Here is an 18968-nt window from a genome sequence, read left to right on the forward strand (position 1 = left end):
TAAAATCTGAATAAAAAGGAAGAGTTCCACAAATTAAAAAAAGTCCCCAAACAGATCAACATTTTATATTATTTTGGTGTAAAAGCAATTACTTGGGCATGGTTTACTAAAATCTGTGTTGGCAGACTTCCACAGCTGAAGTCTATGGTGGAGCCAATGCTTTTATTAACAGATACATGTACTCCTGAATGATTCTACAAAGAATGACAGAAAAAAACACATTAGGTTGATATTTACATTTTCCTGCCACATCTTCCAAAGTCTTTTTTTTTTTTTTTTTTTTTTTTTTTTACTTTGCTTTGGTTCGTGTTTGTTTTAGAAAATCTTTTTTGGCAATAGTCAAAGGTAATATTTTCAAGAATACAAATTCAAAAGGCAGTCATGAGGACCCTTGGATATCTTTTCAATGTCTACAGAATGAAAAGGAAATAAGCATAAAAAAAGGAGTATGTCAGGCGAAAGAGTGATTTTGTTTTTCTCCTCTGAATTCTCAGGAATTGGAGGTATGCATGCCAAAATCAATACATGAACAAATAAGCCATGGACTAGCAAAATTATATATTTTTAAATATATGGCTTTGATTTGCCTTTCATGTTCTTTGGCACTTCGTTACATCATATCTAACTACCTGAACTGTACATTTATGACACTGAATGGAAATTATTTAATTGTTCTCCTATTTGCAGTGTAGACAAAACTGCATATTTATCACTAGCTTCTCTCAAACCATTTAAATATTTTAGTAATGCAGTGAGCTTTTTTTTTAGTCTGCTTAGGCCATTCATTTATTAACATTACTAAATCAATAACAAAAATAGTTTAATCTTAATAGGAAAAATAAATATTGCTATCTATTTAACAAGTCAGAATATCCATTTCCACACTACAGTCATTTTGCAAATTGAAGATGTACAAATAGAAGTCTTACTAAATATCTATTTTCTCAGTTAGACAACAGGTATAAAAAATGTCCAGGAAAGCATTTCCTCTTTTCCCACAGTCCTGAGTACATTATTTGTAGACATCAGGATTGGATAGTAAATAGCTATTATTTATCTTCTATAGCATTTCTGCTGATTCTTACTTCTGTTTCACGTAGCATTCTACATAACTTGTAAACAACCAAAATTAATGGTGGATAAACTGTTATAGATAGCAATCCAGGGGACTTAATTTTCAGTATTCCTTCTTATGCAGTAAAGTAGAAAGAAGCTACTTCCCAAAAGTGTCCAAAGGTTTGAGTCATGCAGAGTACTGATGCATTAGTGAACATTTATAGTCACAACCCCTTTTTTTAATATAATTATAGAGGAAAAACTACAACTAGTTGTGAATCACTGGCCACAAAACTGATATCTGAAACAGAGATGGATTAAATTTATTTGATATTATTAGTGGCAGATAAGCAGAAAAAAAATCCACTTAATCCACTTAAAAAAAAAAAAAAAGTAAAAGATAATCTATGCCAAAATATAAGATAGGAATTAATGCTAATATTTTAGAGTAATAAAACATCATACGTGGCAATATATCTAGAATTTAATCAGTAATTCCGTAGTGTTTCAGCAATGTCCTTACAAACCCATCAAAACAAGATTCCCTGAGATGTCCAGAAAAAAAGTTTTTAGCAACTTAGATTTCAATACATGGTAGGACTTTTTCACACATTTCTTTATGAAGTAATTTTTTTGAAACAGTTTAAAGCTTTATAAAAATAATAACTTATAAAAATAAGTTACATATTGTGCCGATTTTCTTCACATGAACAAAAATCTCCAAGATAGCACTTATGCTTCATATGGAGGCTGGACAGAATATTACAACATCTTACTTTTCACTGTTATTGGTCTGAGACAGGTTATAGGTCTAGACAGACCTTTCATTTGACCTATTAGCATGATTCTTTTACTCCTCGGAGTTGCTATCCTACGCTTTTGCACTTCACTATTTGAACAGAAATGCCGCTGCATCATAGAAGTAGGATCACAGCAAGTAAAATTCTAGACAAGCCCTTAGAAATATATGTTCTGCATCAAAAGATCATTAGCAAGGAGAAAAGGAGAAAAAATACATTTCTCCAATCAAGCATCATATTTTGATGCTCCCAAATAGCTCAAAAAGTGGTATGGATAACCCATAATATCATTGCCCAGCAAGTACTCAAGAAATGCCATTATCCTATAACCACGTACAACATTTAAGCCATTTCAGAATAACCTGATTTAAAATATCATTTTGCAAACCACTGAACTGCAGTAGAGAACATGAGAGTTTGTGTAGAAATGATACTGGCAGGAAATGAGAGAAGTTAGTCCATCTCTATTGCTTCTGGTAAGGTACAGGCAGAAGAAGCAGCACATGATCTGGAAAGAGTGCAGGAGTGCACAGGGTATGCTGGGTGAAGTACAAGAAAGGAAACAAGAAGTGCATGTGAGGCATATAAAAGGTTGACTTTCTTCTACCCTGGTCTTCTATTAAGTTAGTACTTTGGTGGCAAACCTATCTTGAGCACAGATTCAATCTAAAAACTTAATACTATAAAAAGCACTGTGAAATATAATGAGGAAAGCAAACGTAGGACAGATTATCCTGCGTCTGTCATTCCTCAAGTGGCTTTCAATGTGGGGCCCAGACTCACCAGAAATGTAAAAGCTTTTGTAAAATTTTTCTGAGTCTTATTTCCTTTCTCTGTTAAGTATAAATGGTATACACACTACCATCAATTCACAACAAGCTGGAAGAGAACATATTCTGTTTCAACTTGTACCATTACAGAAACCACTGTGGTTGCCACCAGGTTCTTATATCTTCCATTGGGAAGTTTATTACTGGTAGAAAATAGAACAAATTTACTTTGGGTTTGGCCCAGTGTGATGGGAACTACAACTTTTGCTTTACTGAACTTGAATGTCAGTTACACTGCTTGCTAGAGTATGGAGATAGATAATCATCCTAAATATACAGTTTCTTCAGCTGTCTTTCATAGTTCAGAAGTTCAGTCTTTTTATATACATGCCTTCCTGCAATGTTGTCTTGTCATGGGACGTATACACAAATGTGGTCTTTTGGTTGGCATACAAAATAAAAGGAAAACATGGGTACAGCAGTAAGTCTCAATACAAATCTGGAAACACGATGGGATGCTGAAAATTTGGACACTGAATGCATAGCATGCTCAGTATTTGTGTATATTTCTATTATATGTGACTTGTTTGTTGTATCTAATTTAAACTCGAGGAGTACATGTGCCTGAATTTCTGCTTTATTTTTTATAGAGGTTATAAATACAGACTCCTGCAGTGTGTATTAGTGGCATGCTGGCTAACTAGTGAACATAGTTTGAATTATACCATAGAACTATACTTATGTAACTTCAATCAGCAGTGAAAATACACAATAGATGTCAAACTAATGATAGCAATAGGATTAGACAAAATGTGAGGCTGAAATGTACTAACAGTCCATTCTATCCATAGAAATCGCATATAAGGATCTTTCTCTCTGGTTAATTTGTTTTAGAAGTTTGCTGTGGTCTTCTGGGCATCAGTTCTCCAGATGTGACTTTTATAGCACCTACAGCATGCAAATGTGTCATCTTTTTTTCATAACACACAGTACATCATCTCAAGGAAAATAAGCTGACTGATATAGCCTGAGATTGTGTTTAATTTCTTTTATCATCTCACCAGCAGAGGAAAAGGAGGAATTTAATTGGGGTTGCAAAGGACAAGGCACGCTTTGCTATATTACACAATTGAAACAGGAGGCACTCAGGAAATTTTCTCATTTCATGTTTCTCCTATGCCATTGCTTTGACCATTCTGTATAAAAAAAACTAGTACTGTTGCTGTTTTTTTAAATGTAAAGCTTAATGCACTGAACTATGTACCATTAACGTAACCAGTAAGAGAGGCAGGATGCTTAATGTGGCTGAGATGATTTTCCAGGGTAACTCTTTTCTTTTTATGATTTCCTGACTACCTCAGCTTTAAGCATTAATAATTTAATGAAGATATAAACATATCTCCTCTCCTTACACTTTTAAACCTTTATGTGGTTTATAAAGGTGGTATATCTGAGCTTCAAGCTAATTTACATAAGAAATATTTCTGTAATCTCTAAAACCTTGAGAGCTAGAATTCTGGATTCCAGTACTGGATTTGCCATGGATCCTGTTACTGATACTGAACTGGGGGATCATTTTACATACGTTTTCTCATATTTAAATTATGAACAAGAATCTTTTCAATTCCCTTTCTCACTTTCCCTCATTTTCAAACAGATTGTGAAATCTGATAAAGGACAGCATTTAGTATGTTTGAAGGACATTTGAGTTTATATACACATTGAGATCCAGGTAATCTGAAGGTATTTCAAACCACATTTACCACACACGTTTCATTAATGAAAATGAGTGAAGTCTTGCTGTTCTTTTTATTCAGGAAAAATTGTTTAGTAGATAATTGGATCAGTTTAGGTAGGATGCCTCATCAACTGTCAAGTGTAATTACAGAATTTTCATATGTTGACTGCACAAAGTCCTTCAAAACTTGGCGTCATTACTATTGTTGTATCAACAAAATGCGTATAATAACCTGGATATTTAATAGGAGTTTATGATATAAACCATCAGTAGATCCTGTCAATGAGAAATGATTACAGTTACTTCATCATGGAAGATGAGATCAGTAGCTGAGTAACAAACTTCAGGACACTAAGATGATATGATAAAAGAGTTTATTCAAAAGAGGATATGTAATATAAGAAATGGTAGGAATAAAGTGATCAGATGTTGCAGAAGAATATAATTAAATACTGATATCACTAAAATGCCAACAGCCCATAAAAGGAAAAGAGAGAAAGCTTCTAAGTAACAAAATACTCTGACAATATACCCTATTATTCACAGCAGTCTAAATTGAATGACTGTGAAAGGTGCTACCAGCATCTTTCTCTCTCCCCTTCTCTAGTGCTAAGGTATGGGGTTTCCCTGGGTGATAACAGGGTGATAAGGATATCAACTTTATCAATACCCATGTGCTGGGTCACCAAGGGGGGTAGGAACACTCACTGAGTCAAAGTGCTTGGGTGCCAGGATGTGATGATGTTATGGAACACAGAAGCACAGCAGCTTAGGGAACAGTGTCTATGAAAACAAGCAGCAAGACCCATGTGGGACTTGGATCAGACCTGCTACTGCTGGATAACAAAACCAAGGATCCCCAGTGCTCAGCAACACCTTTACCATCATCAGTTTTTCCCATGGTCCAAATGAGTGGCTCATAATCTTGTAACATAAATTCTGAGTCTGGGTTATATCTGTAACATGTGCTGCATGATAATAGTAAAGACCTGATCTGCTTAGATATTGAAGGTAATAAGCTACTCAGGGTGTTATTTTTATTTTTTTTCTTAATTGTAAGAATGAATTTCTAATTACACAGCCCTGTGGCCAGGGAAACCTGAAGGAATCCATGTGTCTTCTTTAGCTTTGGGTGACAACTACTTTTTTCAAAAACATGGAAAAATACTAGATTGAGGAAAGCAGTAATTTTGTGAAAGAAGTTCCTTGATCCTTAAATTAGAAAGACTTGTCATACACTCCAGCATTTTGGTAGTAACAGTGATATGTGCGGATTAGTCTTGATGTGGATAAGTAGAAAGATGTAGGGTCTGCTGAGAGTGAACATAGCACCACAAAGGATAGAACAGAAGTCATTTGGCAATAAAACTGGCAATAACTGCAGATAGTTGTACAGCAAAAGGTGAAAGCTCCGAAAAATATTTCATGTCTAATCAGCTATAAATTTTGTTATTTGAGCTTCTATCCATATCATATGGCTCTCTCCTTTCTACTTGATAGGCAGAATGACATACCAGGAACTCTGGGACCCTTCAAATCAATTTCTATACATCTACTGATCAGAATAATTTATCTGTGTCATACTTCAAGCCATTCAATCTAACTGACAAAGATTGGCTTTAATTTTTTATTTGCTCTTCTGGAAGTGCTTTTGTTTTAAAATAATATACGAAATTCACATGTTTAGTAGAATATACACTAACATTCAGAAAGATAAAAAAGAAGGATATGACTCACTATCAGTAAAATAGTCATTCCCTCATATTCATTCTGTTGTTTATCGTGACATTACTGCTTGCTTTGCAGGAATGATTTCAATAATATTGACTCAATTTGTATAAATCTGCATTTTTGCAATCCTTGAGCAGCTTGAACTTTTTTTTTTTCTTGAACACTAGAAGAGCTGTCAGCCTCATTTACTTTCCACTGAAAGCACCAGACTTCTACAGTGAAGTTCAGAAAAAAAATGGACAGAATCTTATTTAAAATGTTTCTGTGGATATAAACAAATAGTACATATTTGAAGTTTCAAATATCAGGTATTTGTCTCCCAGACAGAAGAATCTGAGAACATACTTCTGAGGATACAAGCGCACACAGCCTGTTGAAGCAGTGTTGATCTGCTAGTTAGAACTATATATCATAATATACAACACAAGATAAATACTTAGTCCTTCTATTTCAAAAACACATTTTCCTTGGCCTAGAATCTTAAAGAGACGTGGACCAGAACCAAACAGACTTCTCCAGTTCTCAATCACAGGAAATGCAACAGCAAAGAGCAATGGATCTGGAGACTGGTAACAAACTTATCTCAGTGAGGAATCAAGCAGCATCCTTGATCCTTTCCCCCCTTTCCCCCAGGATACGTGTCTTACACATACAAAAAAAAGGTCTCCTAATTATGGGAACTGCAGATGCTGCCTCTAGTAGAAAACTCAAAACAGGAGAAGTAGAGAAAACACGAAGTCGTTCCTGTCTACAGACTGTTCAAAGTACCTTTTGTTTCATTTAACAGAATGTCAAAATGTTTGAGGCTGGTTGGGATCTCTGGTCCAACTTTGGCTCAAGCAGGGCTATCAGAATATGCTTCCCAGGGCCGTGTCCAGGAGGCTTTTCAAGATCTCCAAGGAGGGAAACTCCATAACCTCTCACAGCAACTTTTTGATTCATAAATATCTGATGCTGAACAACAGCGCTGTCTCCTAATGAATATGAATATTACCAATGTCTCTTAGCTTCAATTAATCTTCACTGAAGAGCAGCACAGCACTTACCACAGCATAAACTAAGCAATGTCTAGTGTCATCTGTTCATAAGCAATATGAAACATTTTCCCTATTAAGAAATGTGTTCTGAATTATACAGTCAGAGAACGAATACTTATTAAAGGAAGTTAACATTAAAAACTACAAAATATTTCAGTGCAGATCGTTTTGAATAGAAAACAGAGGCACATGGTCTTAAGTTGGACCAGGAAGATTTGTACTGAGAAACTAAAACTAATCTCTGTAGCACGACAGAAGAACTTTGTTCTGAGAAAAGCATTTATAACAAAATAATGCATGAAAATGAGGAGGAAGTAACAGATATGAAGTTACCATACTATTTTTACTGATTAAAAATACCTTTCCAGCTACATCTGATGGATTACTCCTTAAAGTCTATTAAAAAAAAAGGTGAAGGTGAATACATTTTCAGTATATTTATTACAGTAAACTTTATCCTGCCTTGTCTATCAGCAGCACTCTTATCAATTGCAAACTGAAAATCAAAGATGCTTTTTCCAAATAACCTCCAAATGATTTGTTTTTGCTGGCATTTATAATAAACATTATGCACATCATTAAGAGTGAAATCAATCATTACTGTTATAAACTGTTTTTTATGAAGAAAATCCAGAGTGGATAAGTAGTAATACTACTTTTTATTATTTTTCATTTTTTAACTGTATTTTCTTTTTCTCCAATTAGTCTAGTCAACTTCCTCTGCAAGGGCCCCTCTGTAAAGAAGGGCTGCAAGAGACATGCCAAGTACGGAGGCAACAAGCAAAGCCTGAGGAAGCTTCTTCTCTGTTCTACTCTTTCCAGCTACAAACATTACTCCAAAACCTGTCGTGTTGTAGCTGAAGAACAAGCAGTAGAAAATTTCACATTTTTTCTAATAAATGTATAAAATACTGACAATTAAAGCATAACCACCACTTGTTAACTACCTGGCAGAACTTCCAAGCATGCGATAATCAAAGTCAAACTATATCAAAATGTAATATGAAATTTAAAACAAGTAGATCTTACTTTACATGCTGTGTATTGAATATATCTTTCTTTTGTTATATTCTGTAGGCTTACCTTCCTAGAACAAAATTTGACTTGGGGTATGAATTTCACTGGAATAAAAATGAGAGGGTATGAACTATATTTTCAGGTAAACTCCTTTTGTTCACTCAATAAGTACTGGGTAGGATCCATAGCTCTGGTATTAAGTCTCCTGCTGAATGCCCTCCCCTGACAGAATTTGAAGCCAAAGTGCTGACTACCGGAAAAATCTATTAACTGGCAGGCTATCATTAAACTTTCCTGCTGATATCTTCAATCAGGAAACATTTACTGGAACAAGATCTCAAACTTGGGCATTTCATACCCCCGGTGAGAGTGCGAACTATCAAGAAAACAACATTTCAGTAGAATATAATGTCAGTCTAAGCAAACTTGCTTTCAGAAGAAAGCTTGGAAGCACACATTCATTTAGTTTGACTTCATTCATCCGTAGCTCTGACAAGTTAATATAAAGAAATGAGCACTGGGATAAGCAAAACTATAAACAAGTTCAGGCTGAAGTCAGCAAAAAAGAAATCTTTTGGAAAGCATCAAAGTATTTTATTTATTTCCACTTTTTCAAAGAGAACAGGCTATGTGTTTTTGAAAAGTCATTATTTGGGCTCCTTTAAAACACCTGATCTAGAATTGATAATTTGAGATTATTTTTTCAGTTCATTTAAAATTTGTAAGATTGCTTTTTCTGAGTAGGATGCTTCATTTGAACTAATATTCTGTGTCATGTTGTGCTTTACGTATTTTTGCAACTAAGAAATAGTTCAAGTGAAGTCATGTTCATCTAATGAAGATGATTTAAGCAAATGTGACTGTGTATTGCAATACAATACAATTCAGTTCTGTAGTTTTTTGTTGTTTTTTTTTTTGTGTCTGTGGCAAATGTCATTTTTACTACAATACAGTCAGGTTATTTTCTTCAGCAGTTTTATATCAAGTACTGCAAGCCATCTGGGGAAGCCAAAGACAGAATCCTTGTCCATATCCATTCCATCTTTCTCTAGACTTTCTCGACCATTACTTCACAGCCTCATCTGATATGCGATACTGCCCCACCACCATTTTATCTGCTCATCTGCTGATTGCTTTCCTGACACTTTGCCCTCCCGTAATACTTGCTCTGATTGTCATCCAATCTCTTACTGAAATAGACTATGAGTTTTTATTTCCATCACTCAGATGTGTATTGAATGCTTGCTGCACACCAGCTCTTAAAGTATCTACTCACTAGCAGTTTCAAGCATTGGCTATTACAGGGGCACAGGCTTAAAAACAAAGATGATCATCTGAGCACAGTCTTTTTTTTTCAGTCATGTAAGCTGCAGACCAAAGAAAGAACATGTTTTTGGTAGAGTCTGCTCATATGGATCCTCTACTGACTTTACAGCCAAATTACAATAAATAAATAAACTGGAGAGTTGCATTTTTAAAATAATATGAATTCTTAATGCTAGGCGAATACCACTAGCAAACTGAGTTTTCATTTAAATCTGCAATTAATTGATTTTGAAGTGTTCGTATCTTTTTTTCTTTCTGAAAGTGTTAATGTGAATAGATTCAGATAAATTAATTTCATAGTATGCAGAATTGTGAGAAGTGTTGCAAATTATCAAGTTGTAATATTTATATTTTGCTTACTTGAACAAACATACAGTCTAGGAAATAAGAAGTCTGACAATGACTGATCCAATCAAGCAAAACTAGCAAATTCCTGAAAAATCATCAAATTTCCCCTTCTCATGTTTTAAGACATTATTAGGCTCTAGTACATCTAATTGCAGTAAACAACAAAATATGTAAAAACTGCACAAAAAATGTTTTTCTTTGGAAATTACTTTAGAAACCCTTACCTAAAAACTGGGCCACACAGAAAATCAGATGGTCTCTTCTCTGAAATCTGTTAATAAAATAAAGAAATGAAAATGAATGAGCACAGAGGAAGCTGAGGTGCACCTTAGGTTTTCCAAATGCTGAATAAATGTACTCAGAGACATTTTGAAAAGCTGATAGGGCAATTAAATGCAATGGGTAGATTGTTGTGGAGTACTTACTACCTCTAGCAATGGGACTGCTGTAAATTTTTTGTTTACTTTTTGTTTCAGTGGCAGTAAAGAGAAAACCTATTATTCACATCTCAAGTATTGCTCAGTAACTAAATATATTGAGTACAAGGTGTAAATCAATATACTAAAGCAATGCAAACTGCATACTTTAATTGAATGAATGTTCTATTCTGCACCCACTAAGTGGGAAAAAAATATTTTAATTACTGTGAAATCTAATTGTTTATAAATTATGCCATCTTACCTAACGATTCCTTTTCAAGTGTGAACAAAACCTGGGCAATATCAAATAGCTGTTCTTCACTTTTTGGAACATATTTGACCCATTGGTGTTGCAAGGCAGACATGGGCATTATGCGTGTAGCTGTGGTTAGGTTTAAGCTAACTCATTAACACACAGAAGCATCCTGATGTGTTGAGATCACTGTCACAACGTGCATTTCCTCTGTTTATTGGCATACATGGAGCAACACTATCTGTTGGGCTGGATTTCTTGCTGCAGTGCTCAGTAAGGAAAGATAGATCTCATCTCAATGACACTGCTCAATCCAGCTTTGGAGATGGACTGAACAAAATAGTGACGACCACAGATTTTCATTTCCTGTCTCCTTAAACATGAAATTCCTTAAACATGAAATGGTGACATTATCAGTTTCCAAAAGCTGCCCATAGGTTTACTTTTCTTACAGTTTTGGATAGAAATTAATATCTTGCAGAAATGAATGCAACAACTAATTCTTCCAGCATTCTGGAAAGTCTGAATGATGATCTGCATTAAACATATTTCTTAATATATGGTTGCATTCTTTCCTTTTCAGAATCACAAAAAGTTGAGAAACTTTTTATTTCCAAATGAAGTATTCTTGGAAAAAAAACATGCTTGCCTTTATGTGAAAATCAATATATTACTAAACTAAATATCATCTGAAGCTCTATTTTTGCTGCAATGGGTCATCACAATCTTTTTATTTTTATTATTTTGGAATGCATTGTTTCAGAACAGTCAGTAAGGCAACTACATATGATCATTAGAACAAGTTAAGAAGATTCCCTCTTTTTAAAATGTTTTTACTTAGCATACTCCCACTGAAATATGGTATAATTTCTGTATTCCGTAATTTCTTCCAAAATTAACTTTCTACCAATCTACATTCAGTTCTGCTTCTTTGTGAAAATGAAATTCTAGAAAAACAAATAGAAAGGAGTGTTTTAAATGAAAGTAGACAATAAGATGTATATTCCCTCAAGGGAAGAAACAGAATATAAGATTTCCTGTAAAGAGTACTGCAGAGAATGATTCCTGATAAAAGATCGATCCTGCTTCCTCAGAACCAAAGAAATATTATTTTGTATTAAATACATTTCACTTAATTAATAGAAAGATGAAGAAAAACAGTAAGACAGTAGTATTTGCCCTGGAAATATATATATTGGATCCTCACTTTAGTACTGTCAAGAAAAAAATCCCCTTAATTTATCTCCCAGTTTCTCAAAATTAGTCTAATTGAGATTAGAGCCTCCACTCATTTGTTCTATGAACATCTACAGAAATGGAAAATGGAGAAGAAAATGATTTCTGATTTTACCCATACTTTCACTGAAGATTGTCATGTTGCGGGTATGACTGCTATAGGCAAAAATGTCTAACAATAACCAAACACTTGCCCCAGCAACATATAAATCATAGAATGGCCAGGGTTGAAAAGGACCACAGTGACCATCTAGTTTCAACCCCCTGCTATGTGCAGGGTCGCCAACCACCAGACCAGGCTGCCTGGAACCACATCCAGTGGGGCATCCACAACCTCCTTGGGCAACCTGTTCCAGTGTGTCACCACCCTCTGTGTGAAAAACTTCCTCTTAATATCTAGCCTAAACTTTCCCTGTCTCAGTTCAAAACCATTCCCCCTTGTCCTATCACTATCAGCCATTCCTCCTCCTGTTTACACACTCACTTCAAGTACTGAAAGGTCTCCCCAGAGCCTTTTCTTCTCCAAGCTAAACAAGCCCAGTTCCCTCAACCTTTTCTCATAGGAAAGGTGCTCCAGCCCTCTGATCATCTTTGTGGCCCTCCTCTGGACCCACTCCAAGAACTCTGTGTCTTTCTTGTACTGGGAGCCCCCAGCCTGGATGCAGTACTCCAGATAGGGCCTCACAAGAGCAGAGTAGAGGGGGACAATCACCTCCCTCTCCCTGCTGGCCACCCCTTTTTTAATGCAGCCCAGAACACAGTTGGCCTTCTGGGCTGCAAGCACACACTGCTGGCTCATGTCCACCTTCTTGTCTACCAGGACCCCCAAGTCCTTCTCCTCAGGGCTGCTCTCAAGGAGTTTTTCTCCAAGTTTGTATAAATACCTGGGATTGCCCTTGGCTTTGCCCAACACCTTTCACTTTGCCTTATTGAACCTCATTAGGATCACATATGCCCACTTCTCCAGCCTGTCCAGGTCCCTCTGTATGGCTTCCATTCCCTCCAGCGTTATCGACTGCACCACTCAGCTCGGTGTTGTCTGCAAACTTGCTGAGGGTGCACTTGATGCCATTGTCTATGTCGTTGACAAAGATGTTGAAGAGCATCAGTCCCAAGATTGACCATTGGAGGAAATCATCTGTAACCAGCCCTCATCCAGACATAGAACCCTTTGGCTACAACTAGCCAACCAGTTCTTAATCCATCGAACCATCCTTCTTTCAAATCCATACCTTTCCAATTTAGAGAAAAGAATGTGGTGAGGGACCATGTAAAATATAAAGATTATAAACTGCAAAGCTTGATGAGTCATTGGAAGATTTAAGTTGTATCGTTAGCTAAGTCTCTCATGGCCATTCCTCGTAGAGGTTCTCATAATTTCCCACAGAGACGAGCAAAGAAAAAATCTGGCATTAATACAATTTCTAGGAAAAACCTGCATGCACTGAAACAGTTTGGAGTTCTATAATATGAGCCAAGTCATTGCAACAAACACATGCTTCATAATGAGTGAGAAATATGCAATTCTGCAACTGATACTACATACTATCTATGGAATAGAAAAAACCTTTCAGGAAGAAAGAAAAGCTTTTCAGGTGAAGCTGGATCAGGCCCTGGGCAAGCTGTTCTATCTGCAGATGTCCCTGTTCATTGCAGAGGAGTGAGACTAGATGACCTTCAAAGGTCCTTTCCAAATCTAAGGAGTCTGTAATTCTATGAATGGAAATGGGCTGTCTAGAAACTGGGAAAGTGACAGATTAAACAAGAAAGTCATTCCAGACAGAATATCTGACTTCATTCTTCTGTGACATATGCTTCAAGTAGTTAAGCAAAGAAACAGATAGTGTAAAAATAATTAAGGAACTCATTTAACCAAATACAATTAGACACTTGAAATTAGACTAACAGTTTAAATATTAGAACATCTGAAAGGAAGTTATATCTAGAAATCTATCATTATGAAACTAAATTCAAAGTGCAGCATATAGTGACCATTACTGTATTTCTCCATTGTTAAAAAAATCATGTAGCCTATTATTAGCTAGCTATTATTAAACACACATATATGTACATGCAAGTATGAGAATGAATAAGGGCTCTTCTATAGTTCTTTCAAATAATAAGATTTTTACCTTCAAATAAAATTCCAACCATTTATTTTTTCAAGGACGAGGACGTTGCTATATCAAAAATGGACTAATCCACTGGCATGGGATTTTTTTTTCCCCAAATTTCACATAAAAATTAATTAGATGTCTTTTCCATAAAAATTAACAAAATGATAGTGCAAAAAATAGGAAAGGTAGGATACTGGTTTTCCCAACAAAAAAAGGAAAAGATGAATAAGATGTACTTATTTTTACATGATTCTTTAAAATGTGCATATTTAAATTAGGCAATTATGTTAAAACTGATGCTATGCTTCGAACTTAGAGTCAAAATACTAAAGGTATTTTGTATGATTTACAGTTACGAACTTAGATTCAATGAAATATTCAGTAATACCCTTTCCCAGTTTGACGGAGTAAAGATAACTGTGCATACACCAGAAAAGGGAAGGATACGAGAGGAAAATTACTTGCATTATTATATTTTCTGTGATATTCTGGACTTCTTTTTTGATTTCGATTATTTCTTTTTGTTAAGAAAATAACACAAGGGGAAAACTTCAATTTGAGAACTGTGTCCAAACAAGGAATAAATTTCTTCCCATGCCCTACTTTTTTCTGAAATAGTCTATAACTGTCTGCACATTATTGCCATTGTCTTGTACTTATCACTGCTTTCAACTGAAATTGTCATGAGAACATAAGTTTCACAGGAATGTAATATATGCTAGTAATCAATTTATAATTTTATATATACTTTTGCCTGTGACACAACTGCTTTATTTTATACTCACAGTGACATAATCTATTTCCAACTAGACTTCTTTCCAAACATCACAGATATCAGTAAGTATTTAGCAATTCAAATGAAATGACCATGCATGCCATTATTCTAAACTCCTTGACTCAAATACAGAAATATATTAAGTAACTGGAAATCTCACGCTCAGGAAAGAAAATCAAAGTCCTGAAAGCAGCAGTTTTTCTTCCATTTTAACTAAAGTGTTCTCTTTGCTTGCTTACAATAATGAGCACAGTACTTTTTGAAGTGCCGTATTGTATTCTCTAAGAACACAATGCTGCTGTATTTTTTCTCCAGTTAGGTACATGCTGCAGAGAGAGTGGCAATAATGCACCTCTATGAAGTGTTTTTTCAATTTATTATAAGTGTGAAAAAAAGGTATGAACATTGTCCTTGAATAATACTTTATCTGAAATCAACAGAAACTTTAGCAAATATATTACATTGCACAAAATTATATTTTCTGGTATTGCTCCCATGCAGAAACATGTCTCCACAATGTCACCAGTGAAGAGATCTTCTTTCTCAGGACCTTGCACTATATCTTATTCTCGTTACCTCCCTAGTAGTAGATGAATTTGCAGTGGCCAAGCTGTGACTTCTGCTACAAATACTTCTCAAGGACATAAACCACCTGGTGGGAAAGATTTCCTTCATCTTTTCTCCCTCATATTCTGACATTCCTACTGTTTAACATAGAATAATATCATAGAATAATGGAATCCTTAGAATTGGAAGGGACCTTTAAATGTCATCTATCCAACTCTCCTGCAACAGGGACACCACAGCTAGATCAGGTTGCCTAGGACCTGATCCAGCTTTGCCTTGAAAATCTCCAGGGATGTGGCATCAACCACATCTCTGGGCAACTTGTTCCAGTGCCTCACCACTCTCACTGCAAAAAGACTTTTTCTTTATATCCAACCTAAATCTACCTTCTGTGAGCTTGAAGCCATCTCCCCATGTTCTACCACCCCAGATCCTGCTAAAAAGTCTGTCCCCTTCTTTCCTGTAGTTCTGCTTTAGATATTGAAAGGCTGCTATCAGGTCACCTCACAGCCCTCTCTTCTCCATGCTGAACAGCCCCAGCTCTCTCAGCCCGTCCTTGTAGGAGAGGTGTTCCATCCCTTGGATCATTTTTGTGGCCCTTCTCTGGATGCACTCCAACAGGCCCATGTCTTTCCTGTACTGAGGACTCCATATCTTGATGCAGTACTTCAGAGAGGCCTCACCAGCACAGAGCAGAGGGCCAGGTCACCCCCCTCAATCTGCTGGCCACACATCTCTTGATGCAGCTTAGAATACAGTTGGTGAGCTGCGAGGGCACATTGCTGGCTCATGTCCACCAGTACCCCTAGGTCTTTTTCAGCAGAGCTGAGAACATTCTTTGACTTTTTTTTTTTTTTTTTTTTAAAACAAATTAAGCGCAGTAAGACATGTAAAAGCTTATTTTAAAACGTTTTGGTTAAAATGAGATGAAGTTGGATGAAAGCAAGCAATATCAATATATCCATGCATCAACAAATTACAGGTTGTCTCTTGAGATAATCTCACTGGGCTCAAATTCATTACCCTTACTCACAATGAATAATTGCACAGATTTAATTTCTCAACAAGCTACATACAAAATAGGGTATTAAATGCCACTAATGAATGTAGAATCAGGCCCACTGACAGAAACCAGAATGCAATCACTGCTGAATGTAAGACTTGCTGAAACACGCCCTATACCAGTATCCTTAATACGCAATCTCCATTCATAAACTTGATATTTATTTATAGTCACTTCCTAAACCTTACTTGCATACCATCTACTCATCTTATTTACTCTGTGAATAAGATATGTTTCTTAAACCCACTTAAAACTGAATTCACTGTGAGACAAAGTGAAACACATACGAGCATTATATTTACATCTGTTATTATGAAAATGCAGTTATCATTTTACATGAAAAGCCTCGAGTTTTTGATGACACAACACATTCTTAGTTTCGATTCATTATGTCAACAATAACTAAAAACCAACAATTTCAATAGTTTGAAACATTTTATATCAGAAGAGTTTTTAACACAAATATAAAAAATATGATTTTTTTTTTTTTTTTTTTTTAGAAGTGATAATAAGCTCTTATGAGAATGTCTAAACTAGCAGGTTTTATCAAGAAGAATATAGGAACATCACCTAATTATGCTGAGAAGGAAAAAGGATAGGTAAAGTATAGCTGTAATTGAAACTGGCAATGGAATTGGAAGACAAAAAGGACCTCTGTCTGCACATTAGTAGCCAAAGAGAAAAATATATTTCTATAGCTAGGGAAACTTATGACACAGAAATGGAAAAGGAACCTGGCAGTTTCTTTTTTTCTCTCTTTATTAGTAAGGCTGTCCTCAAGCCTACCAGGTCTCTGAGCCATGAGGTGGAATCTGGTATAAGGAAGTATAGCATAAAGAAATAGGGACCTCTTGAGCAAACTGGCCATGCACGTACCCATGAGAGTATGGGGTTGTATCCAAGATGGTTGCAAGTGTTCAGTGATACCACTGTCCGGTCATGCTCTGTTATCCTTAGAAGTTCACAGTGACTGGGGAAGGTTCCTTAGGAATAGCCAAACATACCTATCTTCAGTAGAGTCAAGAAGAAGGACCTATAGATCAATTTGATAGTCAGCATGACCCTAATCTCCAGGTAAAGAGATACATCAACTTCTCCTGGAAATCATATCCAAAGACAAGGAGGACAAGGTGATTGGGAATACTAAACATGAAATTTCTAAGGGTAAAGTGTGCTTAACAAGTCTGATTCCCTTTCATGATTAGATGACATGCACGAGTAGAGAGAAGTGACAACTCTTTCTTTACTTTGACTTTAGCAAGGTCTTTGATACAGGCGATACCTGAAAGAAGCCTTTAGGTGCACAGGGGAAGGCTGCAAACCTGTACAGAGACTTATTATATACGGGTAGAAATACAGTTTTAAAATTACGTGGTTTCAGTGGTAACAATTAATTTCTCTTGGAGCTGTAAAGACAATGCTTGTTGTTGAGGTGGTGGAACTGCTAGTTTCTTTTAACAGTGAAATAACAGAGTCAATGACTGAAACAAACAAACAAAATATTTAAACCTGTTAAACTAAACAGTGACATATTTCCCTAAAGCTTTCTCCAAGCCAAAATTTTCCCCTACTCCATCCCCAAAATAATTTTTTTTAATCAAGGTCCTAAATCTCAGACACTCTCCTCTTCTTCCCCCCACTCCTTAACTCCCCCCAGGCTAATTTTCCACCAGGTTTAAATATGGCATTCTCTGTATTTATTTATTAACTACTAAAGTTAAAAGCTGGTGTTACTATGTCTGAAGTCCACAGCCACTAGATGTGATTGAGTTTACACTGATGTTACTAAAACAATTTACTTTTTTATGGTGATAGATTTTTGTTTACAGTTCAAGGGGGAAAATATCATTTGATTTGCAGGGTTTGAGGAAATGATTTATGTAGCATTTTCTGACTACTGTAATCAAAACTGAAGAACTTATATTACACTCTGTGCACAGTGATCTAAGATCTCATTTATAAACCTAATATAACATATAACAGAATACTGGACAATCAATCAAGAAATGGAGACACTGATGACTAAATTATACAAAATGTGAAAGATTCATGACTGAACTGCTGAAGCTGGATTTCTTGGGTACTGTAAATATCAGAGAATTCAACCTATTTTGATGCAAGTTGATAAATTCAGTTTACAAGCACAGCGTAAAAAAGAAAAGAGAAATAAAACCACCATGAGTAAAACATCTCTCTCCTAAGAAACGTCTTCCCACTTTCATATTTTATGCAATAATGTACTCCAAGATATAAATACAGTATACAAGTGAAACTAAATATATGTTAATAGGAACCATTTTCCATTTGCATCAGGAAATTAAAAATTATTTGTTTCCAAGTTACAATGCTGAATTTAAACTTTGTCTTCTTGCAAAACATGGGGAAAATCAGAAGCCAAATTCTACCTGATTGTTTGTTACAACTTATGAATCCAAGCAATTCTGACTAGAAGATCTGATAAATCTCATTAATTGAGAGACACTGCTAAAACTAGTTTTGATTGCATAAATTATTAAAATAAATTTATGTAGTGGACAAATGAGGAATACTGCATTGTTTCTGTGCAACGTAATGTGGCCTTGGACAGGGCAAAGGCCTGGAAAATGAGGGATTCAAGAGCTGTGTTTGCCAAAACTGAACAGCAATGCACCATTGTCACTAGGAACAAATTATCAATTTTTCTTCTATTTTCATTTTCCAGAATATCACTCTGTG

At 35.6% G+C, this 18968-nt stretch overlaps 1 protein-coding gene across 3 annotated transcripts in view; it reads right to left on the reverse strand.

Annotated features, from left to right (window-relative positions):
* The window catches only part of LOC149918451 (uncharacterized), a 113253-nt gene that overhangs the window by 941 nt on the left and 93344 nt on the right, over positions 1 to 18968 (reverse strand). For all 3 annotated transcript variants that reach the window (XR_016465467.1, XM_090138325.1, XM_090138326.1), the window contains one exon: positions 10048 to 10094. Coding sequence is in view for 2 of the 3 variants with exons in the window: in XM_090138325.1 (XP_089994451.1) it covers positions 10048 to 10094 (47 nt within the window). In the remaining variant the exon portion in view is untranslated. The remainder of the gene's footprint in view (positions 1 to 10047; positions 10095 to 18968) is intronic.

Source organism: Phasianus colchicus, chromosome 3 (genome assembly GCF_987193195.1).
Source record: "Phasianus colchicus chromosome 3, bPhaCol1.hap1.1, whole genome shotgun sequence".
NCBI classification, from domain to species: Eukaryota; Metazoa; Chordata; class Aves; order Galliformes; family Phasianidae; genus Phasianus; species Phasianus colchicus.